At 68.1% G+C, this 26,762-nt stretch overlaps 3 protein-coding genes across 4 annotated transcripts; 1 reads left to right on the top strand and 2 right to left on the bottom strand.

The window, feature by feature from the left end:
- Nucleotides 1–142: 142 nt before the first annotated feature.
- SDF4 (stromal cell derived factor 4) lies at nucleotides 143–10,854 on the bottom strand. Its single transcript, XM_036307507.1, has 7 exons — nucleotides 10,731–10,854; nucleotides 8,221–8,571; nucleotides 6,604–6,740; nucleotides 5,830–5,943; nucleotides 1,726–1,884; nucleotides 1,253–1,428; nucleotides 143–555 (listed from the first exon to the last, which is right to left on the bottom strand). Exons 2-7 carry the CDS (start codon nucleotides 8,523–8,525, stop codon nucleotides 379–381), a joined length of 1,068 nt encoding a protein of 355 aa, XP_036163400.1. The 5' UTR covers nucleotides 8,526–8,571; nucleotides 10,731–10,854; the 3' UTR covers nucleotides 143–378.
- Nucleotides 10,855–10,887: 33 nt separating this feature from the next.
- Nucleotides 10,888–13,033, top strand: B3GALT6 (beta-1,3-galactosyltransferase 6). Its single transcript, XM_036307508.1, has one exon. The coding sequence runs from the start codon at nucleotides 11,033–11,035 to the stop codon at nucleotides 12,026–12,028; it is 996 nt and encodes a 331-aa protein (XP_036163401.1). The 5' UTR covers nucleotides 10,888–11,032; the 3' UTR covers nucleotides 12,029–13,033.
- A 7,331-nt stretch (nucleotides 13,034–20,364) lies between these two features.
- On the bottom strand, nucleotides 20,365–24,952 carry C1QTNF12 (C1q and TNF related 12). Of its 2 annotated transcripts, none has more exons than XM_036307511.1 (8): nucleotides 24,297–24,952; nucleotides 22,302–22,418; nucleotides 22,114–22,225; nucleotides 21,882–22,033; nucleotides 21,405–21,513; nucleotides 21,018–21,117; nucleotides 20,765–20,843; nucleotides 20,365–20,587 (listed from the first exon to the last, which is right to left on the bottom strand). In XM_036307511.1, the coding sequence occupies exons 1-8, from the start codon at nucleotides 24,462–24,464 to the stop codon at nucleotides 20,489–20,491; spliced, it is 936 nt and encodes a 311-aa protein (XP_036163404.1). In that variant the 5' UTR covers nucleotides 24,465–24,952; the 3' UTR covers nucleotides 20,365–20,488. The 2 variants fall into 2 exon arrangements, with proteins under 2 accessions (XP_036163404.1, XP_036163405.1); XM_036307512.1 differs by having other exon boundaries at nucleotides 21,018–21,102; nucleotides 24,297–24,949.
- Nucleotides 24,953–26,762: the final 1,810 nt, after the last annotated feature.

The following is a 26,762-nucleotide window of genomic DNA, read 5'->3' as shown; positions in this document are numbered from 1 at the left end:
TCGTGGTTCCTGCACAAGACACCCCACTCAAACCCAGGGTTCTAACCAACCCCACCTCAAAGCTCAAGGGAAGCCAGCTGGCTACAGATATTCCAAGTTACCATTTATGCGTTTTTGTCCCCCCAAAAAATGAAGCTGGAAGGAAGAGAGACTACACTTTAAATAATGCATGTGGCTCTGGCCGCAGGTCCATGACTCTTGGGGACGGAGGGCAGCTCTGGCCGCGCTGATCCCCACGGAACAGGTCACCGCACCCGGCCACGCAGCCCCCAGGAACCCGGAGCTGCTTCCACGCGGGTGAGCTGCGGCCCGGGGTCAGTGCCCTGGCGGCTCCAGTTCTCGGAAGCGAAGAGCAGCGGGTGGGCGGCCGGGCCCCGCTCAGAACTCCTCGTGCACGCTGCGGGCGTAGTCCACCAGCTTGCTGCCCGTGAAGAACTCGCTGTACTTGAGCACCTCCTCGGGCTCCAGGTGCTGGTTCTGGTTCTCGTCCGCGATGGCGATCATCTGCTTGGCCTCGTTGAGGGCGTTGTACTCGTTCATGGGATCCATGTACTCCTGCAAGGACACCGCGTCAGCACCGGCCGCACCTGCCCGGCCGCCGCCCAGTCCGCACCCGAGGGCCCGGGAACAGCCAGGCGTCACAGCCACAGTGAGCTCCGCCTTCTCTCCAACACCCTGTGGACTGGGCTGCAGGACGGGTGCGGGAATGTTCTGGAAGACGGACACAGGTCTGGCGATGGCCCAGGCCATGAGGGTGCGGCCTCTGTGGGCTCGGGGAGAGGGTGGGGAGGGGAGGCCCTGCCAGGATGGAGCAGGGGCTTGTTGGTCACATGGACGGGGCCTGAATGGTCACAGGACCCCGAGCTGCCCCAGCATCACAGGGAGCAGAGAATTCTCAAGTAAAATGAAATGACTCATCACAGTGAAGGAGTGCTCACAGCACGTACACCGCAGGTTCCAGCCACACCGTGCCCGTCCACCGAGCCCCCGACGGGCCGGCTTCTCAGAGCCAGGACTGGCCATGTCACCCGGGACACCCAGACCCAGGGACGGGCACGGCCGCCTTCTGGGAGTGAACGCTGGCGATGCTGGTTGGGCCCCCCGGGAGCCCATGGCCTCCGCTCAGGTTCCACCCAGTGACCAGTGACCAGCCACGGGAAGCCACACCCACGCTGCCTCCTGCTCAGGACCATCTTGCAGGTGGCTCGCTGGCCACGGGCAGGCCCCCAGCCCCCACGTCCCCCACGCTCACCTCCAGCTCTGCCATGGTCACGATTCCGTCGTGGTTGGCGTCAATCAGCTCCTCAAACTCCTTCCGCCTGTCCCTCACCCAGCTGTCGTCCATGTCCTGGCCACGCTGGTTCTCCACGGTCCCCACGGGCAGGGAGATGAACTCGGACAGCGAGAGCTGCTTGTCGCCGTCCTGGTCTGGGGAACAACGGGGCGCTCAGCCTCGGGTGGGCACAGGAGCCCCAGGGCCACGAGGAGAGCCAACCAAGGGGTTGTGCTGCCGGATTTTCCGTTTGTGACGTTTCAGACTGAAGCTGAACAGCCGTGCCTCCCGGGGACTGGGGACCTGGCTGAGGCCATGTGGCGCCCACCAGGCTGTTTTCCTTCAGAGCCCAGCCCGAGACCACCCCGGCCTCCCCGGCTCAGACAGCAAGCCCCCCCGCGGGGCCTGGCCGCCAGCACGAGGGGCTGTGGCCTGGGCAGGGCCAGCCTCACCCAGGTCCCGCACGATCTCCTTGACCATGAAGCGGAGCATGCCGCGGCTGTGCTCGGGGTGCAGGAAGGACAGGAACTCCTCCTCGCCCAGCAGCAGGTCCGGCGGGGGGTTGTCCGCCTGGTACCAGCGGTCCTTGAGGTTCTCCAAGACTTCCTGTGCTGCGAGCGAGAGGCACCCGTGAGCATCCCGGCACAGACCCCGCATGCGTCACCCCGCATGCGTCACCCCGCACGCTCCCAAGTCCCGAGACGCTGCCTGAGTGCTGAGGCCACAGGCCCTGCCCCTCAGAGAAGAGTTCAGCCCCAAACTCCCAACACAGATGTCCTCCCCAGACACAGCCCCGAGTCTCGGACACAGACACCCCCACATGCAGGGGCAGCCCCCCATGGGCACAGGCCTCCACCGATGCTGGGGCAGCCCCCAGCCTGCTGCTAGGCCACGGGACACACCCTGACGAGGGCACAAAGCAGGACTCTGACCCTTTCCCTCCTTCCCAGGGGCCGGGCGCTCTGCAGCCCCACCGGGCCCCAAGCCCGACCCGTCTCTGTGGGACAGCGGGCACCGGGCGAGAGCGAGGAGTGCACGGAGGGCCTGTGGGTCGGTGACCATCTGGCTCCAACAGCAGGAAGCGGCCGGGCGCAGGGGTCCCCCGCCCCAGCCCCACCGCTGTCAGCAGGGAGCAGGGCCGCCCACACGCCCGTCGCTGGCGTTCACTGCCCTCGGAGGACAGGCCCCGAGCCAGAGCAGCTGGCGGTGCCGCCGGCCCCACTGCGGGGAGTGGTGGGCGGCAGGCTGCACGTCTCCCTGGAGCCTGTGCTGCGTTTAGGGCTGAAGACAAGCAGGTCACACCCAAAGCCAATGCGGCCAGCACACAGGCTCCCGTGGATGTGGCCACAAACACGACGCTTCAACTTGCACAGAAACGCAGGCTCATTTCCACGGAGACAGGCCGCACACAAAGGGCTGAGGGAGACGGGTCATCGTTCACATAAAATAACAGGACCTTTTAATAAGAATCAGTACTTCTTGACCATTAACCTACCAGGCACTGCATAACTGCACAAATTAGTAAGCGTCACGCAAATAAACCTATTTCTCCTGTTCTCCAAAAGCGAAATATTTCCTGTTGCGCACACCAAGCAAGTCAGTCCAAGACGGACGACGTGGCCATGGGCTGCTAGAACATTCGCTGCTGGTGTCAGTGGAGGGAAACGGTGGGCCTGCGTGTGAGGCGCGTGGGGAAACGAACGCAGCACGATTATAGTCATCAGTCACTAGCGGACGTCGTAGTTCGTTAATAATTACATATATCAGGATATTGTAAAAATTAAGTTACGAAATTTTTATTAACACGTTTCTTACACACGGTTATATTGGCTGGGCCGCAAAAACATTCGTTGTGGGCGCCTGTGGCCCGAGGGCCGCGAGTTTGACACACGTGCTCTAAGATGAGATCCCTGGGGCTGGGGTGGCCTGACGCCCAGTGGCAAGGCCCTTATGTGAGAAGACACACTAGACAGACTGACGGGGCCTTGAGCAGGGACGCCCACATCCAGAGCTGGAAAGTGCCTGGGACTGGCCTGCTCCGAGCGCGAGGGAACGGCCCTGAGAGGCGCCCCCACCCGGCCAGGTGTGACCGCAGCCTCAGGAACCCAGCGGGGGCCCACCCCCTTCCCAGGGCCCGCCCCCCCCCCCCCCCTCCATTCCCTCCCCGACCGGAAGGGAAACAAGGGACTTGTCGAACAGGCAGGAGAGCAGAGAGGAGAGGAGCGTGAGGGGCAGGCAGGGGGCAGAGTGTGGAGCTCGCAGGCACCTCCAACCCAGCTCCCTCAGCAGGGGGGGCCTGGACAGGCCGCCAGGGCGCTCCCCACCCCTGGGCTCCCCACCCCTGGCGGCAGCAGCAGCAGGAGAGGCCCCACGACCCAGGTGCCTTCGGGCAGGGCCTGAGCCACAGGACACACGAAGGGACACAGTCCACGGGAGAGACGGACAAGCACCAGAGAGAGAGCACAGACGGACCCTGGACCCGGGTGCGGGGCGGAGCTGGGAGACCAGCAGCAGCCGGGAGAGGGCGTGGCCGCCGAGGGGCTGAGCAGAAACAACACAGGTGTGAGCGTGAACCCCCGCGTCGGAGGCCCGTCTCTAAGTCTCACCTCAGCAGAGGGAAGCGGGAGGAGGAGGAAGAAACGGAAAGGTGGGGGGGCTTCACCTCGCTTGTTACGAAGATGCGGGCTGGCTCCCAGAACCCGCCGTGAACAGACGCTTCAGCGGGCCGCGCGGCAAAGGTTCGCTGGCAAGCCCGCCGGATGGAACGGGAGGATCCCACCAACGCTGAGGCCTCCGCGGGAGACAGAAACGAGGGGGCACCTTCTCACTGACCTCAGGGGCCGGCTCCACCCCCACCCGCACCCCCACCAAACAAACGCATTACAAGGGAAGAAAAACTGCAGACCAGCATCTCTATAAACACAGGTGCAAAATCCTCAACAACCATCAGCCACGTGACTCCAATGGGGTACGGAGCAGTGATGGCGAACGTTTTGGGCTCAGCCTGTCAGCATTTTGAAAAACCCTAACTTAACTCTGGTGCCGTGTCACATGTAGAAATTTTTTGATCTTTGCAACCACAGTAAAACAAAGACTTATGTTTTTGATATTTATTTTATATATTTAAAAGCCATTTCACAAAGAAAAATCAACCAAAAAATTGAGTTCCGTGTCACCTCTGACACGCGTGTCATAGGTTCACCATCACTGGTCTAGAGAGTCACCCCCACAGCCAGGTGGGACTTATCCCAGGTGTGCAAGGTGGTGTGCACCTGAAAGTCAGCCCCGGCATGCTCACGGGACACTGGAAGCTCTCCCGCCAGGGGCAGGATCAAGAAGACAGCCTGTCCCGCCTCCTCAACACCACCCTGGAGCTCAGCTCACACATCAGGGCAGACAGGGAAACAGAGGCCGGGGTTGGGGAGAGGACACAGCTGTCTGTTCACGACGTCACAATTGCCTGTCAGCACCTAGACCAGCGCACGGCCGCAGCAGGGCCGGGGGAGGCTGACACTCACGTCAGCTACTTTCCTGGCACCAGAAGGCAAGCCAGGCCGCAGGGCTGATGGCAGAGGGCCTGCCAGGAACAGCAGTGCCCAGGTCCATGGGGGGCAACAGTGGCCCCGGCAGCCTCCTCAAAGCAGAGGATGGAAGAGTAACAGGGATACCACCGAGGCTGTAACACGCTCCACCCACAGCCAGGGCCCACGCCGGCAGGGACAGGGCGGCAGGGACAGGGCCGCAGGGACAGGGCGGCAGGGACAGCGCCGCAGGGACAGGGCCGCAGGGACAGGGCGGCAGGGACAGGGCGGCAGGGACAGGGCCGCAGGGACAGCGCCGCAGGGACAGGGCCGCAGGGACAGGGCGGCAGGGACAGGGCCGCAGGGACAGGGCCGCAGGGACAGGGCGGCAGGGACAGGGCCGCAGGGACAGCACCGCAGGGACAGGGCGGCAGGGACAGGGCCGCAGGGACAGGGCCGCAGGGACAGGGCCGCAGGGACAGGGCGGCAGGGACAGGGCGGCAGGGACAGCGCCGCAGGGACAGGGCCGCAGGGACAGGGCGGCAGAGGTGCCTCTGAGGAGCATGCGCGTCCGTCCAGGGAAGACGGCACCATAGCCCTGGGGCCACAGCGGGTGACGACCCAGCAGTGAAGAAGGAACAGGGCCGACAGGCACCACACGGCACATTCAAGGGTCCCACAGCCCAACATGAGCTGCGGACACACCCAGGGGGGGAAGTGGGGGGAGGCAGCGGCCAGTGAAGGGTGCAAGCTCAGACCCCCATCGCAGTGAGACGAGTTCAAAGGGATGGCCCTGACACCTGAGGGGGGCGGGTCTGTCCCCCCAGCTCCCACCAGCGTCCACGCCCAGGCAGGTGCCCACCTGGTATTGGGTTCTGACCCCACAGCGTCCCCCCCTGGTTCTGACCCAGTGTCCCCTGCACAGCGTCCCCCCCCCCGGTTCTGACCCAGTGTCCCCTGCACAGCATCCCCCCTACCCCCGGTTCTGACCCAGTGTCCCCCCCCCCAGGGCGGCGCCCGGGGCCTGGCACTCACTCTCCTCGTCGACTTTCAGCTCCTGGTTGCTCTTTATCTTCTCAGCAACTTCCCTCTCGTCGTGGCCTTTGCTCACCAAGAACTTCACCTTGTACTCATCCCAGGACACGCGGCCTGAAAACGCAGGTCGTCCTGTTAGAACGTCTAACAACACACACTTTTAAAAAGATGCTCTATTTCTTAAAAACATTTTTATTGATTTCAGAGAGGAAAGGAGGGAGAGAAAGACAGAAACATCGATGACAATCAGCAGCAGGCTGCCTCCCGCACGCCCCCTACTGGGGATGGAGCCTACAGCCCAGGCCTGTGGCCCCAGGTTCAGTTTGATGCTCAACCACTGGCCTCGCCGGCCAGGCTGCGAGAGGATCTTAACAGACTCGTAAAAGACCTGTCTATCCCGGCCCGCGTGGCTCAGTGGGTGAGCGTCGGTCGACCTATGAACTGGGAGTCATGGTTCGATTCCTGGTCAGGACGCGTGCCCGGTTGTGGGTGACCCGCAGTCGGGGTGCATACCGCAGGCCACCGGTGGTTTCTTTCTCACATCGACGTCTCTCTCACTCCTTCCCTGTCTCTCAGAATCGATAAAATCCCGTGCACGCATGTGGAGGCAGACGCACGCAGGCGGCCGGTTCCAACCTCTCCCAGGCCCTCCTGGCCAGCAGAGCGAGCTGGGAAGTGGCCTCTCAGGCAGCACCCCTGGGGCCCTTCCGGCTCTCCCGTCCTCCGTCCTGGGCCCCCAGCCCCAGCGGGCTCAGGGCTGGGTGAGGGCAGTACCGTCGCCGTCGGGGTCCACCGCGTGGAAGTGCGCCCTGCTCTCCTCCACGGCCTCCTGGAAGTGCTCGGCCGTCTTCTCCACGATCCAGCGCTGCATCTCCTTGGCACTGATCCTCCTGTCGCCGTTCACGTCCACCCTGCGGCAGACGGGCCGGGTCAGACCGGGCCTGGGGCCCTCAGCCAGGACAGAAGGACAGAGGATGGCGGGGGCTCCACAGGCAGCTATGAGACCACCACGAACAGGGACACTGCACCCAGTGGGAACGTTGGGGACGGGGTCGGGGAGGATGCCGGGGACAGCGGGCGGTCGGGGACGCGGCGCTGTGTCTGCAGCTCTGCGTCACCCCAGCAGGCTCGGGCCCTGGGCAGGCGAGTGGGCTCCCCACGTGCTGCTCGATGGTAGACTCACACCCAGCTCCACAGACACAGACCCTGGGATGGACCAGAGTCCCGGGCACAGGACTGGAGGTGAGACGCCAAAGCAGGTGGAGGACAGGTGCTGATGCACCAGCTGGTGACACGTGTGCGCGGCTGCACACGCGTGCGCACACACACACACCCAGAGCAGTGCGCACACGCACCCCCACGGCAGCCACCCTGGACAGCAGCACCCTCTCTTGCAGGAGAGACCAGCTCCCTGGAGACAGCACTGAGGCCGAGGCAGGGACAGACGACCTGGAGCGCCTGGTCGAGTGAACTGAGTCAGCCTGTTCACATCCCTGAGGGGGCCGTCGGGCAAGGCTCACCGGGGTGGCTGCTGTCCCGTCAGCCCCGACTCCTGGCAACTCCTCTCCGCCCTCCCCCCCCCCCCAGGCCTCCTGAGCACTGGACCTCGAAGGCCCTGGTCTGGCCGTGGCCCTCTCCCCAGCGTTGCACCGAGTGCCCAATCTTCCCCTCGATGCCCAGGGCAGCGCACGATGGCCCGGCTCCTGCTGTCTCAGCTCCCTCTCCTGCAGGGACTGCAGGCGGCGTCCAACCCCCCTTCAGCTGCTGGGCCCCCATCAGTCTCCCAGTAATGAGCCAAACCTGCCCGCCGCCTTCAGCAGGCCCAGCCCGGCCCTCCTGTGTCTGCAGGCCGGGGCCCCATGCCCTCCATCGTCTCCACCCTTGCCAGCCCCTGCGCCTGGTCCCGCTGCTTGTGGAGGGCATGGTGTGCGCCAGGCCTCACTCCCTATCACAGGAATTTCCAGGCACACGTGCCCAGCACCAGCTCGCAAGCCCACTCGCCGTCAGCTCTGTGCACCCGCAGAAACTGAAGCCTTCCCCACACCTCCCGGTCGCTGAGGCCTCATCTAACTGGACTGCGACCTGCTGTGACCACTCCCATGACCTTTCACCACCACACACAGGGCGCACGGGGTGCACGGAGCGCACGGGGTGGGCCCTGCTCCAGGCCATCCCACAGCCCTCCCAGCTGTCAGGCCTCTCGCTCTGGCCTCTCGCCCCTCCTGGCCCAGCCTGCTGCTCAGGCTCACGTCCTCAGCTCGACCCCTGTGACCCTGCAAACTCTCCGAGCTGTCAACCAGGAGCAGTCACGGCCTCCCTCCGGGGCAGTCAGGATGGACCAGCAGGGCTGCCGGTGCCCCGCCCCCAAGGTGCCCCGCCCACGGCACCTACTTGGAGAAGATGACCATCAGCTTCCTCCTGCTCTTCCGAGGCTCCGCGTCCTCCTCGAACCCGTCCGTGTCCTTCCCCAGGAAGACCTCCTGGTGGAAGTCCTTGTTGAGGTGCCCGTCCATCTCCAGCTTCACCCCGTTCAGGTGGTCGGGGGGCAGGATCTCATTGTCCTCCCTGTGGCCGCCTCTGTCCCGGGCAGACGAGTGGTTGGCAGGCCGGGCAGACGTGTCCATCAGAAGGACGAGGCCCAGGAGCCAGAGGCAGCGAGGAGCCAGGCCGCAGCCGGGAGCTGGCCTGGACGCCATGGCCCGGGGTCCGGCCCGCGGGGCGGCCTGCGCGTGTGGCCAGGAGCTGGGGAGAGAGGAGAGGCAGGCGAGGAAGTGAGACCACAGTCCACGGCCACAGGCCCCAGCGAGTGCTGACGGCCCTCAGAGAGGACGCAGAGCCGCTGCTGGACAGACCCCAGCAAGAGCTGGACTGAAGAGCCGGCCTCTAGGCCACGCAAGGAACGGTGCTCGCTCCCACCTCCCACTCCATGCCGTCGCCATCCCTCCCGGCATCGAGCTGACCCCACAGTCCGGGGAGCCCCCTCGAGATCCCCACTCAGCCCCTGTGAGCTCTGCGACCCCGGCTAAGCCGCCTGGCCTCCTCGGCCTCCTGTCCCCGTGAGAAGGAAGCCCCCCCCCCCCCAAGGCTCTGTGAGGAGGGGCCTGGAGCCAGCAAACACCCAAACCGCCCGCAGGGCACCAGCCCCTTCCCACCTCCCACCACGATGACCCCTATGCGTTCTCTCTCACTCACACACACACACACACACACACACACACAAGCACACGAGTGCGCACGGGCACACCCAAGTCGGGGACAGAGCCCCCCTGGACCTTCACACGTCACCCAAAGGGAACTCCAGCTCCTCCTGCCCCTTAACCGGCTCCTCTGCCAGCCTGCCCACCTGGCGAACACCTACTGGTCCCTCCAGGTGCGGTGAGGCCCCGCCTCCTCTGACAGGTTCCCAGGGAGGAGCAGGGGGTGGGGGTGGGGTGGCCTGGGCACACTCCCCTCAGGCCTGGGTCCTGCCAGCAGCCAAGTCGGGGCACGTGGGGTTCAGGAACCAGGGAGCCCCCCCCCAGCCTGAGGGCACACGGGACCGGAAGGCCAGCGGCTGCCCCCCCGCCTGGCCCCGCCACCACTTGCTTCTCGGACGCCTTCGCCACCTGCTCCCGACGCACCGAGGGCCTGAGCCTCTATGTGCACCTTGGACCCGAGCGCCACGGGGCCTCAGCTGGGTCTCGCTCTGAGTCATTCCTTCGAGGGAGCGAGTCCCCGAGGGCAGCCTGATGTCCCCTTCCCAGGTCGGTGGGGCCTGCGCCCTCCCCACCCACCGAGCCCGCCGGCTGCCCGGGTGCCCTGGGCGTGACCAGCCTCGAGCCAGTTACTGGAACTTGTGTTTGTCCTGAGGGCATGGGACCCCATGTCCCCCAGCTTCACGCCCAGCACCCGTCTCGCCGTCCACGCACAGAGGGCACCCGTCCCGCTGTCCACACAGAGGGCACCCGTCCCGCCGTCCACGCAGAGGACACCCGTCATGCTGTCCACACACAGAGGGCACCCGTCAAGCCGTCCACGCCCAGCGGGCACCCGTCCCACCGTCCACGCACAGAGGGCACCCGTCCCGCCGTCCACGCACAGAGGGCACCCGTCATGCTGTCCACGCACAGAGGGCACCCGTCCCGCCGTCCACGCAGAGGGCACCCGTCATGCCGTCCACGCACAGAGGGCACCCGTCCCGCCGTCCACGCCCAGCGGGCACTCAGCCAGGCCGAGGGGTAAAGGCTGGAGTTCCAGCTACACCTGCGCCCTGCAAAGTGCACCTTGGACACCCCAGGGCCTGGGACCCAGAGTGTAACCCGAGCGGAGGCCCGACAGCCGGGCAAGCAGCTGGGGCACAGGCGCCAGGCCCCCCAGGGGGCGGCGGTCCGGGGGGGCCCCAGGCAGCCTCCTTCCCACGGGGGAGGCCCCCGCCCGGCGCTCCCCGTCCCCCCCCCCCCCCCCGCTGTCCTGGCGGTGACAGCCCCGCCCCCTAACGGGCTGCACTTCGCTCCCGACAAGGTCAACCCGCCGCGACCGTCCCCACGGGCGGCGCCCGGGCATCTACACGGCGCTTCGCAGAGTCGCCCGGGGACAGCGGCGCAGACGCGGGGAGGCCGGCGAGGCTCCCGCCCTCGGCTCCAGCCTTTCCCGGTGCCCCCCGTCCCCGCCGGAGGCGACAGGCCGCGGCCGCCCCGGGGTCCGTCCCGCGAAGCGTTTCCTGTCGCCCAAACGCCAGCGCTGGTTCCACGGCTGCTCCCCGCTCGGGAGGCGCCGGCGGGCGTCAGGTCTTCACCGAGCCCGACAGCGGGCGTCGCGGCCCCCGAGTCGCGGACGAGGACGGGGAGGTAGCCCCGCGCCGCCCGCGCCCCTCGGCCCGTGTCCCCGACACCCGGCCTCCGCGCCCCGCGCCCCGAACTCACCGCCCGGGAGCCGCCGACGCTGTGACGCCTCCAGCCGGACTCGGCTAGGCCGCGGCCATCTTTCTTCCGGGAAGGGACGGGGCTCCGGGCCGGGGGCGGTGCGACCTCGCGCGAGGACGCCGGCGCCGCCATCTTGCCTCCGGGCGGAAGTGGCCGAGCGGTCCTCCCGGAGCGACCAATGAAAAGGCTGCGCGGGGTCACGTGACGGGCAGCCGGCCCACGTGACGGGCGGCCGCCGGGCCCGCAGCCTCGCCGCTGTGGACCGGGAAGCCTCCGCGCGCTCGCCGGCGGCCCGGCGCGCCATGAAGCTGCCGCGGCGCGCGTGGCGGCACCGGACGGCGCTGGGCCTGGGCGGCCTGGCGCTGTGCGGCGTCGCGCTGCTCTACCTGGCGCGCTGCTCGGCCGAGGGCCCCCGCCCACCGCCCGGCCACGGTCCCGGGCCCCCGCCCGCCGGCCCCGCGCGCGACGCCGCCTTCCTGGCCGTGCTCGTGGCCTCCGCGCCGCGGGCGGCCGAGCGGCGCAGCGTGGTCCGTGGCACGTGGCTGGCGGCGGCGCGGCGCGGCGGCCCCGGCGACGTGTGGGCGCGCTTCGCGGTGGGCACGGCCGGCCTGGGAGCCGAGGAGCGGCGCGCCCTGGAGCGCGAGCAGGCGCGGCACGGGGACCTGCTGCTGCTGCCCGCGCTGCGCGACGCTTACGAGAACCTCACCGCCAAGGTGCTGGCCATGTTGTCCTGGCTGGACGAGCACGTGGCCTTCGAGTTCGTGCTCAAGGCCGACGACGACTCGTTCGTGCGGCTGGACGCGATGCTGGCCGAGCTGCGCGCCCGCGACCCCGCGCGCCGCCGCCGCCTCTACTGGGGCTTCTTCTCGGGCCGCGGGCGCGTCAAGCCGGGGGGCCGCTGGCGCGAGGCGGCCTGGCAGCTCTGCGACTACTACCTGCCCTACGCCCTGGGCGGCGGCTACGTGCTCTCCGCCGACCTGGTGCGCTACCTGCGCCTCAGCCGCGACTACCTGCGCGCCTGGCACAGCGAGGACGTGTCCATGGGCGCCTGGCTGGCGCCCGTGGACGTGCAGCGCGAGCACGACCCGCGCTTCGACACCGAGTACAAGTCCCGCGGCTGCAGCAACCAGTACCTGGTGACGCACAAGCAGAGCCTGGAGGACATGCTGGAGAAGCACCAGACGCTGGCGCGCGAGGGCCGCCTGTGCAAGCAGGAGGTGCAGCTGCGCCTCTCCTACGTCTACGACTGGTCCGCGCCGCCCTCTCAGTGCTGCCAGAGGAAGGAGGGCATCCCCTGAGGCCGCTGCTGGCATGGAGGGGTGGCCGGGACCAACGCCACCCCGGCCGGAGTCCCGCGGGAGCTCCGCTGGTCTTACACCAGGGGAGCTGACCGGTCCGGCTGGCTCTCTGGGATGAGTCCAGCACTCGAGGGGACCTCGTTTGTGTGGGCACTGGTGGGGCTTCCCAACAGATGCCATGCAGCACGGACAGCTCCTAGACCCCAGGTCCAGTCTGCACCCAGGGGCGCACACCTCAGTGGCTGTACCTACCGTCTTGCTCAAGAGCCTCTTGTTCTGGGGCTGGCCAGGGCGAGGCGTGTCCAGGTAGAACCGTCCTGCCCCTGGGTTCCGGCCAGCATTTCGCTGGACTGGGAAGATGCCCAGCTTTGGGTGTGAGTCGGGAAGAACCTCCCGGGTCTGCAGGGGCTTAGAGACCATCATCCCCCCGCCCCCCTTGCCCTGTCCTCCTGCTCTCAAGTCCCACCAAAGGCTGGAGCTGACCCGCACTTGCAGGCACAGCCCTGCGTGTTCTGGGTGGACAACATCCTGTCCTGCATCCCCCGTCTGCACCGTCCACCTCGGAAGTCCCTGACCGGAGAGCCGTGACGGCTGTGAACTGACCCCCCGCAGGCCCTGCCAGTTGCGACTCGGCCGCGTGTTGCAACCCAGTGGCGGTTGGAGAACTGCGGTGGGTCCCTCCCTCTTGTCTTCTGTCTGTTGGTGTCGCTCGTGTGCAAGTCCCAGATCGAACCTCGTTTTATGTGAATTAGCTCTGGCCCGTGTCTCCCGGCAGTGAGTGTGTGGTAAACGCGGCTCAGCGCCTGCCTGTGACGTGTTTATAAATATCGTGCGTGTGTGTAGATGGGAGCGTCAGCTGGGAGTGTGTGGTCTCGGTGTTTTTTTAAGTTATTTGAGAAGCTGTTTCTATCAGAACTTGGAATTCGTGGATTAGTCTGTTTTGACAGCTGGAGCTATAGACCCGTGGCTGCATGTGTGTTTAAACACGGAAGAATTTGAAAACTGCCCATTTCTCTTTTCCGTTTACACATAAGTCAGTCCTATTGTCTCTTTCTGAAAAGACTCCTTTTAAGGCCTCCCTGTGGCCGGCTGCACGGGGGCAAGCGCTTCTCACTCTCGGGCTGTTGTTGCGCCCGTTCCGGGAATCGGAGCCCCTGGAATGCTGAGGTTTCCCGAATCCTGTCTTAAGGACACAGGCGGTCTGGCCGGCATGCGCTCTTGGAGAAGGCGATGGTGTGCACCGGCCGGTCGCCTCGCACACCCCACCATCCTGGGACTCCAGGCTTCCCGCTTCCCGGCAGTGGCTGGGATGCCTCCTCCAGGAATTCACCGGGAGAAGAGGTCACAGGCCGCCCGCTCCCATTTCTACGAGGTTCTTGCACCAACAAAGTCCCCGAGATGGGGACAGATGGGTGCTGCCAGGGTCGGGGAGGGGAGCGGTGTTGGGGGGGGTACCTCCGAATATCGGCCCGAGTGACATTGTCCTTCGGCTTTGCACACTCCACCCTCGGGGGGCCTGGGCCAAGGGGCGCCCGTCTCCTTGCATCGTTTCTCACAACTGTGTGGGCGTCTACAGTTACCTCAAAGTTAAGCGTTTAACTTTAAAACAGGTATCACATCACCAAGTCTAATAAAACAGGAGACAGCGTGTGACGACGGGTGGAGGTGAGGGATGCAGCTGGGAGCGGCCAGGAGGGTTCTCCCCAGAGTCTCGGGCGCGGCCTGCCGAGCCCGCGTGTCCTCTTCTGGCCCCTGGAACTGCAGAGGCGACTCCGTGGCCCGTGGCCCTGCCGTCGTGGCTCTTTGCTCAGGTGGAGCCCTAGTCCCTCCAACTCTGGGTGCTGTGGGGACTTCCTGGGGCTCAGACCCCGCAGCCCCTGGCCGGGCCCAGCTCCTCCTCTTCCCCGGACTCAGCACAGACCTGTCCAGCCTCTGGGCTGGGAGTATGGGGCCCTGTTGTGGCCACTGCCCAGCCCCTACGTCTGTAGGTCGGGCCCTCGCTCCCCGCTGGCTGGGTCACTGCCCAGGACCTGAAGGGTCCGAGGGGCGGCCAGTGCTCCTCTCCGCCCAGCCGCCGGGCACTCTGTCCACAGTGTGATGACTTTTGCCGTCCGGGGCCCAGGACGCACATGGTGGACAGGCCTCCAGCAGGGACCCAGGAAACTCAGGTTCAGGCGCGGGGGGCGGGGGGGGGGGGGGGCGGACCAGGGAAAACAGTTCCGAGTCTGTCCATGTGCTCGCTTGTGCCGGCACCTGGTTCCGGGGCCGGGAGGGGCTCCGGTGGTGCTTCCCCCATCAACTGGGTTCACTGACATCTCACCCCCACCCCCACCCCCATGCGTCCAGGGAGCAGGGGAAAGGCCTCCCTGTCCTGGCACCATGGCCGCCCCTCTGTCCATTCCCCAGGCCTGGCCTCGGAGCTAAGTCAAACCCAGTGGGTCTCCTTGTCTGAGACCCTGAGGCGCTCCCCTCCTCGGGGTCACCTCCCAGCCCCTGCACGGGGACTCCCCGCAGCCCTGGGAGCTGGAGTAGGTCGCTTTGTCCATCACCTGGCCCTTGTGGCCACACCCCCTTTTGGGGGGGCCAGGGTGGGCTCACACCCTTAGCTCTGCTTCCACAGAAAGTGCTCCTCACAACCTCACCCTTTCTCCACTGTCCCCCCCACCCCAGCGCCCTCCTCACTCCCAGCCCTCCCTGACCCCACGCCATCTGTGTGGGCCCGGCTGGCTCCCCCAGCCTCAGGCCTTGAGACGCGCAGCGTGCACTGGGCAGGCACCCCAAGCCTGTGGGTGCTCCCGCTCTGCCCCGGGCCAAGACGGGCAGGATTTCAGAGGCCCATGGCCATGGCGGGAGCCTCGCAGCCCCACTCCCTGGTGTCCCCTCGACCCACATGGGAAGAGGTGACTCAGCAGCTCCTGTGAGGCAGCGGCAGGGCCCCCAGACCCGGGCCGAAGTCTGGGCAGCGGTGCAGCCCTGGGTCCCGGCACCAGCAGGCACCCAGGGCCGGCCAGCCCCACCCGGCTAGCAGGGTCCTGCAGAGAAGGAGGCCAGGGAGGGGCGGGTCTGCCCAGGCAGCTCCTGGAGACCCAGCCTTGGCAGCAGCTAAGGGGGGGCGAGAAGGCTTCTGCCCTCCCCTGGACACACTGGGGGTGCGCGGGGCCATCTCAGTAAATGTGGGGGCCCCCGGCAGTGGGGAGCGTCACGGGTCTCCACAGAGGGGTCTCCCCTTGAGCCTGGAGATGAGCGCCACCCCTGCCTGGGATGGGGCTCTGTAGCTGGAACCCCGGGGGGCTGGCAGAGAGGGGAGGGGGCCAGCGAGGGCAGCTGGTGGCCTAGCCTCTCCGCAGATCACGCCCCCCCACACACACTGTACCCACGTAATAGGTGGTGCCCCTATGGCTCCGGCCCCAGGTCCCTGTACTTTCCCTGCACAGGGTCCCAGTGCCCGCCCCCAGCCCGCAGGGTCCACCAGGGGCTCAGTGGCCATGGCACCGGGTGAGCTGAGGCTGGGAGCAGCTGGGCCGCAGCGGGTGGCCTGGGAGCCCAGTGGTCAGCGCCCTCCTCCAGAGCAAACACCACAGGCAGTGACCGACCTCGTGGCCCAGCAGCAAACAGGAGCCCAGGGAGGCCTGGGTCCAGCTCCACCTCCGCTGACCCAGGGCTGACCACCCTGGGACCCGAGGAACAAGAGACCCAAGCCCTGGCCCCTCCTTCCAGTGGTGGAGGCTCTCGGCAGCCCAGGCCCCTCTCCCCCAGGGCCCTGCTCCCCCTGCCACAGCTGCCCACCTGGTCCTGACGGGGAGCAAGTGAGGGGCAGGTGGCCAGAGCTGGGGGACCCAGAGGAGGGATGGAAGGCGTGAAGCATGTGCTGGGGCCAGGCCTTGGCTGTGGGCAGGGGGTGGAGGCCAGGGAACTGCCCCTGGAGACACTGCTTCACCCTCTGATGCCTGTTCTTGTTCCCGCCGTTCCCACTGCCACCCCCTCCTACACCCGGTTCTGGCAGAGCAGCCTGGAGGGGCCCCGGGCGCAGGCGGGGGTCCCGCTGCCCTCGTTGCGCCCCAGGTGCGTGTGTGACACGCCGGCTGTTGCAAAACTGATGTTATCGCACCAGAAGAGCCCGTGAGTCACCGCCTGAGAGCGGGGCTGCACCCCAAACTCTCCCGAACAAAAGCCCTTTGTCCCTAAGCCCCCCCTTCCTCGCCAGCCGCCTGTGCACCATCAGACACGCGGGCGAACGTGGGCAGGACCAGCTCCTCATGCCTCAGCCCAGCTCCAAGGGTCGGGCCTCAGAGACCCTGGGCTATGGAGACGCCCGGCTGCGGGAGACCCTGGGCTATGGAGACCCCCGGCTGTGGGAGACCCCGGGCTGCGGGAGACCCCAGGCTATGGAGACCCCGGGCTGCGGGAGACCCCTGGCTGGGGGAGACCCCGGGCTGGGGGAGACCCCAGGCTATGGAGACCCCCGGCTGTGGGAGACCCCGGGCTGCGGGAGACCCCGGGCTGGGGGAGACCCCTGGCTGGGGGAGACCCCGGGCCTCAGAGACCCCAGGCTATGGAGACCCCCGGCTGGGGGAGACCCCGGGCTGGGGGAGACCCCAGGCTATGGAGACCCCCGGCTGTGGGAGACCCTGGGCTGAGGGAGGCCCCGGGCCTCAGAGACCACAGCTCCTGGGTCCGCTCAGGTTGGGGGGCTGGAAATCAGCTTCTCATTGACCCTGGGCAGTGCCCTGAAGCCATGCAGAGCTCGGGGCCAGAGTGCACACTGGCCCAGCCCGGTCAGTGAGTGAGGGCCCTGAGCCACAGCACCCCTGCTCCCGGCCACAGCCCAGACCTGTCAGCTCTTGGCACAGGGCCCGAGGCCTCAGGCACCATCATGCCCCTGCTGCCCCTGGGAGCTCCTGCCAGGGCCCCCCTCTTCCCGGGCCCCTCCACCAGGGTTCCCCAATTCCCGGCCCTTCTGCCAGGGTTCCCCACTTCGGGGCCCCCCAGTTCTGTGGCTGCCAGCAGGTCACCAGCAGGATGGGCAACTTGGCTGGACCAATGCCAGTGGGTCCCCCTGATGCGAGAACCCCAGCTCAGCTAAGAGCCAGGTCTCAGGGGGAGACAGAGGGGCTGGGACCCACCCACATGTCACACAGGCAGGCAGGACCCTGCAGCTCTCTGAGCCGAGGCAGCATCACAGCCCCCAGGGACGCGTGGGGTTGGCACGGGGAGCCAGAGACACAGGCCCAGAGAGAGGAGCATGGACACATCCGCCCAGGCACCCCGCCCCCCAAGCCCCTCCTGCCCCCAGGCCATGCTTAGTCCTGGGCCCAGGTCACAAGAGTTCAGGCTGGTGTGGGTGTGAGAACCTCCTGGCACAGACAGCCCAAGGGGTCCTTGGAGCAGACTCCCCTCCTCCTGGTCCCAGACCCAACCCAGGAGGGCAAGGTCGGGCCCGACACCCAGCTCTGGCCACAAAGGGCCTGCCTGTCCTGGTACAGGTACCCTAGGGCCAGGCCCCATGGACAGTCTTCTGCAGGCCTCGCCCCGACCTGTGCCAGCCCACAGCCCAAGGGGACCATGGGAGCTGGGGCCGGGCAGCCTCTTGCTCCCAGCTGGGACCCCCCCCCCCCCACCTCCCCGCTCCTGCCACAGCCTGGCGTGGGGCCTGGCGGTTCATCCTCGGCTGCTCCTGCCCGAGAGGACGTTCCAGCTCCTGAGCCAGACGCCCACAGTCCTGTCTGCACTCAAACCGGACAGCCGCCGAGGGTGCTGGGGGCAGGCTCCAAGCCAGTACAGACCCCCTGCTCCCAGCACCCCAGGGCCACCTCGGGGCGAGGAAGGGCCGATCAGGTGCAGCCTGGCTGCAGCCCCAAGACCAGGGTTTGGGGAGCACCTGGCCAAGGGCCTCCCCGAACCCCTAGCAGCAGCCCCTCAGCCCCTGGCAGGTGGCAGGTCAGACGGAGGATCTGGGAAGGGAGCCCTGGGAGGGGTCGACAAGGTCAGCCAGGCTCCTCCCGCCGCTGGGGGGAGAGCAGACGCCGGTCAGGGGTCAACCTGAGGCTGGCTAGCTCTGTTGACCACGTGGCTCTACCACAGCCAGACGCTGGGGCCGCCCCACAGCCCAGTCCACAAGCAGAGGCTGGCCAGGGAAAGAGCCCGCCCCAGGCTCCCCACCCCGGGGCCCCCAGCACACCCCTGCCTCAGCAACAGCAGGTCGGACCCCTGCTCGGGCTGCGTGGGCAGGACCCCGGGCCCAGGCCCCCTAGGGGGCTCCAGACCCGCTCCTGGCTCCGGGGAGCTGTCAACACCGCAGTTTGGTTGGGCCTGGAAGACGGTGGGACTTAGATGGATGATGAGGTGCAGCTCAGGGTGGGGCCTTTGGGGGCTCACCCCTTGTCTGCACTAGGGGACCAGCCTGTGTCTTTCAAGGCTGGTCTGAACCTGGGGCCCAAACCCCAAGCCCTGGGCCTCCCAGTTCACACCCCAGGACCTCCCTACGGCAGCAACAACCCCGCCTGGTCCCCCACCCCTCGGCCCTGCACCCCAGCTGTGGGGGCTGGAGATAGCACATTCCAGGGGCGTCCCAACGACGACGTGGTAATGACCTGCGATTAGGGGCCAGAGACCAGAGACGAGGATGGAGGCGAGACAGAGGCAGGTGGAGTCGGGCGCCAGGACGCCGCTCCCCGACCTGGCCACCTGCCCGCCGCGAGCTCCTGGGGCGGCCTGGCCTCGCTGCCTCGTCTCTCGTCTCCTCGTCTCTCGTCTCTTGTCTGTCTGCCGCTCTCTGCAGGCCTAGCCGGCCTCCGGGTCTGGGTCTCCATCTCTGTCATCACAGCCCCTGCAGCAGGTCTGGATGGGGAGGCGAGACCTGCCCCGTCCCGGGCGAGGTGGGTCGGGGGCCTGGCTGCCGCTGATGGACGCAGGAGAGCGCCCCGGGGCGCCAGGACGCCAAGAGGCCCAGGCGGCTGAGGGTCTGGCTGGTGCTACCCACGGTCCCTCTGCACCCCCATCAGCTGGCAGCCCAGGGCAGCCCCTCTGTAAACAGGCTCGCAGCCCCTATGATGGGAAGTGGGGGCAGGGACCCACTCCCCTGCCTGCCCTGCACGCCCCTCCTCTGCACCCCTCACAGGGACCACAGCCCCACGCCCCGTCGCAGGCTGCAGGGCATCCCTACTCCGCCGGCCAGCCGGCCGGCGCCTACAGTTGCTATGAAGCAGAGACACCCCCCCTGACTCCCCCAGCCCCTGACGCCACCCTGGGGGGACCAGGGAGAGAGGTGGGGACGGGTCAGTGGCCAAGCCTGGCGCGGCACAGACCAGCAGCGCCCGCCCGGCACCAGGGCTCTATTGCCTCATTACCCAGCCAGGCCAGCAGGATCTGGGGGAGGGGCTGGGTAATGGCCTTCCGACTCCAGCCTCTGAGCCTCCGCCTGCCCCCCTCCCACGCCTGCCCCCTGAGCTGCAGACGGACAGAACCCCCGCCCAGGCCCTCCCCCCGCCCTGCCCCCATCTGCAGGACCAGGATGCCTTCTCTGTCTGCTCTGCCCTGGAACCAGGGTCTCCAAGCCTTGCTGCTGTGGAGCTGAGCTGCCACTCCCCCCCCCCCCGGGGTGTCTCCTGTGGGGTCAGGGGTCAGCCTCATGCTCCAGGGGGAGCTGCCTGCCGGGGCCCAGGTGCCAACCAGAGATGGTATCTCCACGGCTTTGCCGGCTTTGCCGAGGCCTGGACATCCCAGGACCAATTTACATTCTTTGGTCTCGGTTTGCTAGAGCCAAAATGGGGTGGGGGCAGGGCCCTAAATCCACAAGACCGGAGGCCGGGTCATGGCTGCCCAACCTGGGGTGGTTCTGGCCCCATCTTTGAGGTGGCGGGGGGGGGGGGGGGTTATCCACCTGGTGTGGCCACCACCAAGGGGAAGGTGGCAAGAAGCTCTGTGCCCCGCTGGTCTGGGCCAGACAACCTGCACGCAGCCCCCCGCACGCAGGTCCACTCAGGGTGCAGTCCCGTGAGTGGCCCACACACCGCTGCTCCCAGACCCACAGCACGTGCACTGGCTGCTCTGGGACACCTCGTGCCCAAGGCTGGGCCCATCTGCGCCCAGGGCCCTATGGGTGCCCGCGGGCTGCCTCCAAGGCGGGGCCAGACCCGGGTGACGAGCAGAGGGGTGGTGTCAGGCAGCAGGCCGGCCTGAGCGGGGACCTGGACGGACACCTGTCTTTGTCCACCGGGTACGATGGACCCCAGCAGGTGCAGAGGCTGCGGGACCACAGACTGCAGGACACTGAGCCAGACCATCCAAAGCAACGCCCCCCTACGCCACCCCCCATCCCCATGAGGACACAGGCGGCAGAGAGGGCTGGAACTCTTTATTGTGTGACCACACTTTTAACAGAGGGCAGAGGGATGGGCCACCGGCAGCTCCCATGGCCCCAAGGGGCCTCTCCATGCAGCTCCCCTGGGGCCGGCCGTGTCCTCACGTGCCCAGGAGGAGGCCGGAGAAGCTGGAGCCGCTCTGGACGGTGAGGGGCGCCCCGGAGCCATTGTCCACGAAGACGGAGGCGTACTGTCCAGCCTGCAGACACCCCACAGTGGACGTCACCACCCACAGGGCCTGCCCACCCACGGGGAGCGTGAGGAGCTCCCACCCCGGGCTTGTGGCGTCCCGGGGTCCTGAGTGGCCACATGGCCCGTGTCCATCTACGTGCTGAGGCTCAGAGGCACGGACCCCTCCTGACCGCCCCCCCCTCACCTGCAGCTGGAGCAGCCCCTGGACCAGCACCGTGAAGATCCTGCCGCTGCCTTCCAGGCCCGAGATGGCCTCCAGCGACCTGGACACGGGGCCCAGGGTGAGGGCACCGCTGGCCCGAGGGCCTGGACCCCACCCCGGGCTCAGTGCCGTCCCGTGTTGGGGGGGCCCCTCCACTCTCCACGGGCAGGACGGTCCACACTCAGGCACCCACCCAGCCTCCTGCGACCCCCGGCATCCAGGGGGCCCCGCTCACGTGTGACGATGGCACAGGCTCTCGATGCAGATGAGCACCCGCACTGTGTCCCGGGCCCGGGCCCGGCCCTGCAGGCCCCTGCGGTCTGTGGAGACAGCGGCTGCAGCCCTCGGGGAGGACGGAGCGGAGAGGCAGGCTGGGGGCGGGGCGGGGGGGGGGGGGGGCAGGGGGGAGAGGGGGGCTTCGGGGCACACTGCCCAGGACAGGCCCAGGAGTGGCTGCTGGTTGGGGGCGGGTGGGCGTGGGGCCCTGTCCAAGCCCCCAGTGGGGGCCGGGTTTGGAGCAGGAGGCAGCTCTGCGATGGGACCCAGGCCTGGGACTGCGATGCCAGGGCCCACCTGGGTGAACCAGCCCCCCCCCCCACACCTGCTGGCCCGCCCCGCTCACCCACGTGCAGGTTGGCCGAGAACTGGAAGATGGCGGTGACCGGGGCTGTGAACCGGCCGGAGGCCAGGCTCAGGCCAGAGCCCCGCAGGAAGGCGCCCGGGGCAGTGGGCTGCAGGGACAGCAGGGGAGTGTCTGGCTGCAGGGCCTGGAGGAGGCGCCTGCAACCCACAGCCCCAACCAGAGCACACCCAGGTGGGTGGGACAAGGGAACTGCCATGCCTCTGGCCTCAGGTCCCGGGGGCGGAGGGCACCCAGGGAGAGACAACCCCCGCCCGGCACCTTGGGCCCCACTCACACGCCTGGTGCAGGAAGGTGGCCTGGGCACACAGGTCCTAGTCCTGACCAATGGTGGCCACTCCCCCAGCCCCCCCCTGCGTAGAAGTGGGGGCCGCCCCAGCATCCTGCCCCCAGCAGGGTCCCCAGAGACACCCAGGGCTGGGGGACCCCGGGCACCCCCCCCGCCCCCCGCACACTCACGGCCTGGAAGCCCTGCAGCTCCACCAGCGTCTTCTTGTCCACCTGCACCGGCCCCTTCAGCCGGCAGTGGAAGGCCTCGGCCACCAGCTGCCCGCCCGGCCCCTCAGGCAGCAGCGAGCCCCAAGCCCCCGAGAACCGACGCTTGGTGGCCTCTGTGGGGACAACAGGAGGTCAGCAGGTTGGGGTCACCCCCAGAGCCTGGGGGACCCGCCTGAGCCTCGGGGCACCTCACCTCTCAGCATCTCCTGGAACTCCCGCAGCAGAACCTCCTGTGTGACTTCCGCACCAGCGGGCCCAGGAGGTCCCGGGGGGCCGGGGGGGCCGGGGGGGCCGGAGAGGCCTCGCTGCGGGAGGCAGGAGGCTGTGAGGGTCCCAGCGGGAGCCACAGCCCCCCCGCCCCAGGCTCAGACCCAGGCTCACCGACTTCTTGTCCCGGCCCCGGCACCGTTTCTTCAAGGCCCCGTCATCCGGCCGCCGGACAAAGTTCAGCCACGTCCTGTGGGCGTCTGAGAACTCGGGCCCCGAGGCCTCGGGCAGCTAAAGGGCCAAATGGCAAGGCGAGTGTGCTGACCTGGGCCCCACGGGGTCCTTCCTGCCGCCCCAGGGCAGAGCGGGACCCTCAAGCCCAGGCCGCCTCAGGCAGCACTTGGGACGAGGGAGCAACGAAGGCCATTCCTGGGGACTCGGACCAGGACTCAGGCAGGGAAGGGCTTGGGGCCTTTTGAAAGCCAGGCATGGCGTCCGGACACCTTGGCTCTGGCTCTGAGGGGTGACCTGTCCTCTCTGTCCGCCCAGTTCCCAAGCGGAGGGCACGCCATGCACACACAGGGCAGCCTCGTGTCCCAACAGGGGCTGGGCCTGGCCAAGGCCGGCGGAGGACAGGAGCCCGTTTGCCAGTGTCTTTCTGAGAGGCCCAGGGCACCCGCTCAGCTGGGGAGCGGACGGGCCCTGCTCCTCAGGCTCGGACCCAGGCCCCACTGCCGGCCTCGGCCTCCTCGCTGTTGGAGGAAGGGCTGGGAGGGGCAGTGCGAGCGGCCTGAGCCCCGCCCTCTAACCACCTCGGAAGCCCAGGCCAGTGGGAGCAGCGGACACCCCTGCCCGCGTCTGAGGAGACCCACGCTCGGTGGAGCGTGGCTGGAGGGAAAGCCTCCGTCTCCCAGAAAGTCTGTGCGGATGCAGACAGGAAGCCCAGGAAGTGAGCAGACGCGGAGCAGACGCTGGCCAGGGGGGCAGCCCCTCCCACACCCCCGGGAGCCGTCCCAGGCAGAGCCCCAGATCTGGGCCCCAGGGGGTCCGGCCCCAGGTCCCATCGTCCACCGTCAGCCCTCAGCGCCAGACCCAGCAAGCGCCAGGCAGCGCAGCCTCCGCACAGGCTTAGGTGGGCCCTGTCCTGGGGGGCTGGGAGGGGCAGGTGGAGAGGGATGCCGCCCACCCCGACCTGGGCCACAACCAGGAAAGAGAGAGAAGCCAAGAACACGCCAATGTCCCCCGATTTCTGCCTGTGTCCCTGGCCACCACTGACCCTGGCTGTGCCTGTGGTGCCCAGGAGCCTAAAGGGTCCAGGGAGAGCAGGGGTCCGAATGTGGGGAGGGCCAGCCTGGGTCCCGGGCCACCTGGCGAGGAGGCCCCCATGGAGGCCCCACCCGGGACAGAGGTCCACCTGTCTGTCCCCAGGCCGCCCCGTGCACTGGCTGGGCGGCAACCACTCTTCCCCGGCTGGCGGGGCCCAGGGACTCAACGGGAAAACGGGGCCTCGGGCTCCATGGGGCGCGTGGGCTGAGAGCAGCCAGGCTGGCCGCCACAGAGACGCCCTTGGGCGGCAGGAGGCCGGGATCAAAGGCAGCGGGCTGGCGGGGGGCCTGTCCTGGCAACCGCCGCTCCCCGCCCAACCCACGGCCCAGGGGTCAGCTCCGAGACCCCTCAGAGGTCCTCAGCTGAAGACAGAGAGGCTGGGGCTGAAGCAGGTGCGGGGCTTAGGTCCGAGGGACAGACTCGGGCAGTCCAGGGCCAGAGGGCATCCCACCCAGAGGCCGAGGTGGGGGGTGGGGGTGGGGCAAGGACCCCCGGGTGCTCAGGTCCAGGCTGGCCTTGGCCTCTCCACCCGGAAAGGTGGGGCAGGTTCCCACCAAGGAGCTTGGGCAACCCAGGAACCCCCCCACCTCCTGACCGGGATTACACCCAGAGGCAGCGGGAGGCTGGTTCAGCCCCACTGGGAAGGCGCTCCCCTCCCCGCCCCCCTCCCAGGTCAGCGGAGGGCCAGGTGGCCGAAGCCCCACCCCACCGGACGGGAAGGGGCCGGAGAGCCCAGCGGGCAGAGCACGGGGTGGGGGGCCGGCGCCCCGCTAGGCGAAGCCCCCACGCGAGCGGCGCCGCAGGGGTGCGCACGCCCCAGCCCTGTGCGCCGTCTGCGCGTACCTTGGGGGAGCCGGGCAGCCCCTCGCCGTTGGCCACGGTGGCGTTGCGGGGTTCCGCGCGCGGGCCGGGCTGCCGCAGCCTCTTCTGCTCCCGCCGGGCCCCGACGGCCCCGAGGAGCGCGAGCTGCGGCCAGAGGAGGCCCACGGCCGCGGCCCAGGCCCAGCGCATGGCGGCGGCAGCGGCTCAGCGCTTCGCGCAGGGGCGCCCAGGCGTGCTCATGGGGGCGGCCCGGCGGCTCAGGGCCCCGGCGCAGAGGAGGCGCGGCCGCGGGGGCCGCCTGGCCGCCGGGACATGTCTGTGCGGATGCGCCGGGCGCGGTGGCAGGACGGGCGGGCGGATGGCGCGGACGAGGCGGCCGGACGGCTCCTGTCCCCGCAGGTCGCCCGCGCGGCTTCCCCTCCCGCGCGCAATGCCCTCGCTGCCCGCGCCGCCGCCAAATAAACCCTCCCTCCTCCCCAGCTCGCGGGCTCCAGGGGGAGGGCTCACACGGTGATCCGTCAGCAGGCTCCCAGCCGGCCCTGGGCGTGGACGGGTCGGGCACCCCCCTGACCACGCGCTGGTGGCTCCCGCCTCCCCAGACCCTCCCACGCGCTTTGGAAACAGCCTGCACCCCCTTCCCAGGAGGCGGACTCACCCTGGGAACCGTTAACAAGGATCCGCCCTGCCCCCCACGGAGCTAAGCTGCTGGCCCCGCACAGCCACCCCGTCAGGGCGGGGCGAGGAGCCCAGGGTGGAGACACCCCCCCCCCCCCGCCCCCGCCCCAGCTCACAGCCCTGTAGGCTCTTCCTCCGACCCCTCAGGCAGGCTCTGCGAGGTGCTCTGGCCCTGCTGGGTCCTGGTGGTGCCCCAGGGAGAGGCAGGACCTGGGAAGCAGGGCCGCTGGGTCAGCGTTGTGCAGCCTGGATGCCCTATGACCCTATGACCCTGGGTGCTGCTTCTCCAGCAGGGAGGGGCTGGCTGACCTCAAGGTGTGACCAGTGGCCCCTCCTCTTGGGGCTCAGAGCCAATCCTTACTGCCCAGGGGTCTGCACTCACCCTGCTCTCCCCCAGGAGCTGCTTGCCCTCCAAGCCAGGGGAGGCGGGAGACTAGTCCCCGGTCAGGCCCCGTGGAGGTCAGCACCTGCCAGAATAGCCCCTGGCCTCCACGGCCCTCGGCCCAGGAGAGAACGATTCCCTCCAGCTGCACTGCGCACCTGGGGGGGCGGGGAGGACAAGGGGGGCCTGGGTCCTCCCCTCACTGCCCCAGGAGCAGGCAGGAAGCAGGGGCCAGTTCAGGGTCACAGGCCCTCCCTGGGGCTGTCACTGCACAGTGGCGGCCAGGGGGGCTGGAAGCCTGAGCCCGGACCCCACTGGCAGCCGTCCATCAGGTGGTGCAGACCAATGGTCAGAGCCCGGCTGGCCCCAGCCACGGCTGAGTGCAGCCCCGAGGAAGGGGGAGCACACGGGGCCCGGGGACCGCAGAGGCCGTCCCAGACCCTCTTCAACTTCCAGCCGTCTGCCAGGAGCCAGGGAGGCAGCCCAGCAGGAGACCCAGCCCGGCCACGCCCACGATCAGCCCTGGTCACGCCCATGGTCAGCGCCAGGCCACGCCCATGGTCAGTGCCAGGCCACGCCCACGGTCAGCCCTGGCCACGCCCACGGTCAGCGCCAGGCTGGGCCGCGCCAGGGACAAGCTGCCGGGAAGATGTGAAGCTTCTGCCCAGGGGCACCGTCTCCCTCCTGCTGGGGCAGAGGTGGTCACACCTGGACAACAGCCGGGTCCTTTTTCTTTTTTAAATCTATTGCTTACTGACGTCAGAGAGGAAGGGGGAGGGATATGGGTATAAGATCCACCATGAGGGAGCGTCACTGACTGTGCCTCCTGCACGCCCCACACTGGGGATCCAGCCCACAACCCAGGCCTGTGTCTGACTGGGAATCGAACCGTGACCTCCTGGTTCCTAGGTCAACACTCAACCACTGAGCCGCACCGGCCGGGTGCAGCGCAGGTTCTGTGACCCCTGAGCGCAGCACTGAAGCCTCAGCTCCCTCGTGTCCAGCTCAGACGCCTGGGTATGGAGGAGGGCCCTGGGGCCCCGCCTGGCTGCACCCCAAATGTGGGTGGCACCAGCACGGAGTCAGGAAAGGCAGCCCAGGAGACCCCTCCCCGGAGGCTGGGCACCTGCGTCCCGGGGGCCCGTCCTTCGGAGCCTGCGTGTCAGCGGTGCGACTGGCAATGAACCTGAACTGGACCAGCAGCCCATGCGGGCGGCTCTGCCGCTGGACAGGGAGCCAGGTGGTGGGGGCGAGAGGCCGGGCCTCGAACAGGCCCCGCCCACCGGAGCCCTAGGTCCAGCTCTTGGCTCCAGGCCCTTCACAAGCTGGGAACAGGGAGCCCTCCCTGATCTGTGGGTGTTGGCCAGACCAGCTCAGCAGTGGGGGCGCTGGGCCCTCGAGCTGGGGATTGAGGGTGCATGTCAGAGTTC

The sequence above is a fragment of the Myotis myotis genome, unplaced genomic scaffold (genome assembly GCF_014108235.1).
Source record: "Myotis myotis isolate mMyoMyo1 unplaced genomic scaffold, mMyoMyo1.p scaffold_m19_p_48, whole genome shotgun sequence".
NCBI lineage: Eukaryota > Metazoa > Chordata > Mammalia > Chiroptera > Vespertilionidae > Myotis > Myotis myotis.
Note: the sequence above shows the minus strand (reverse complement) of the source record. Positions and strands in the feature narration are given on the sequence as shown.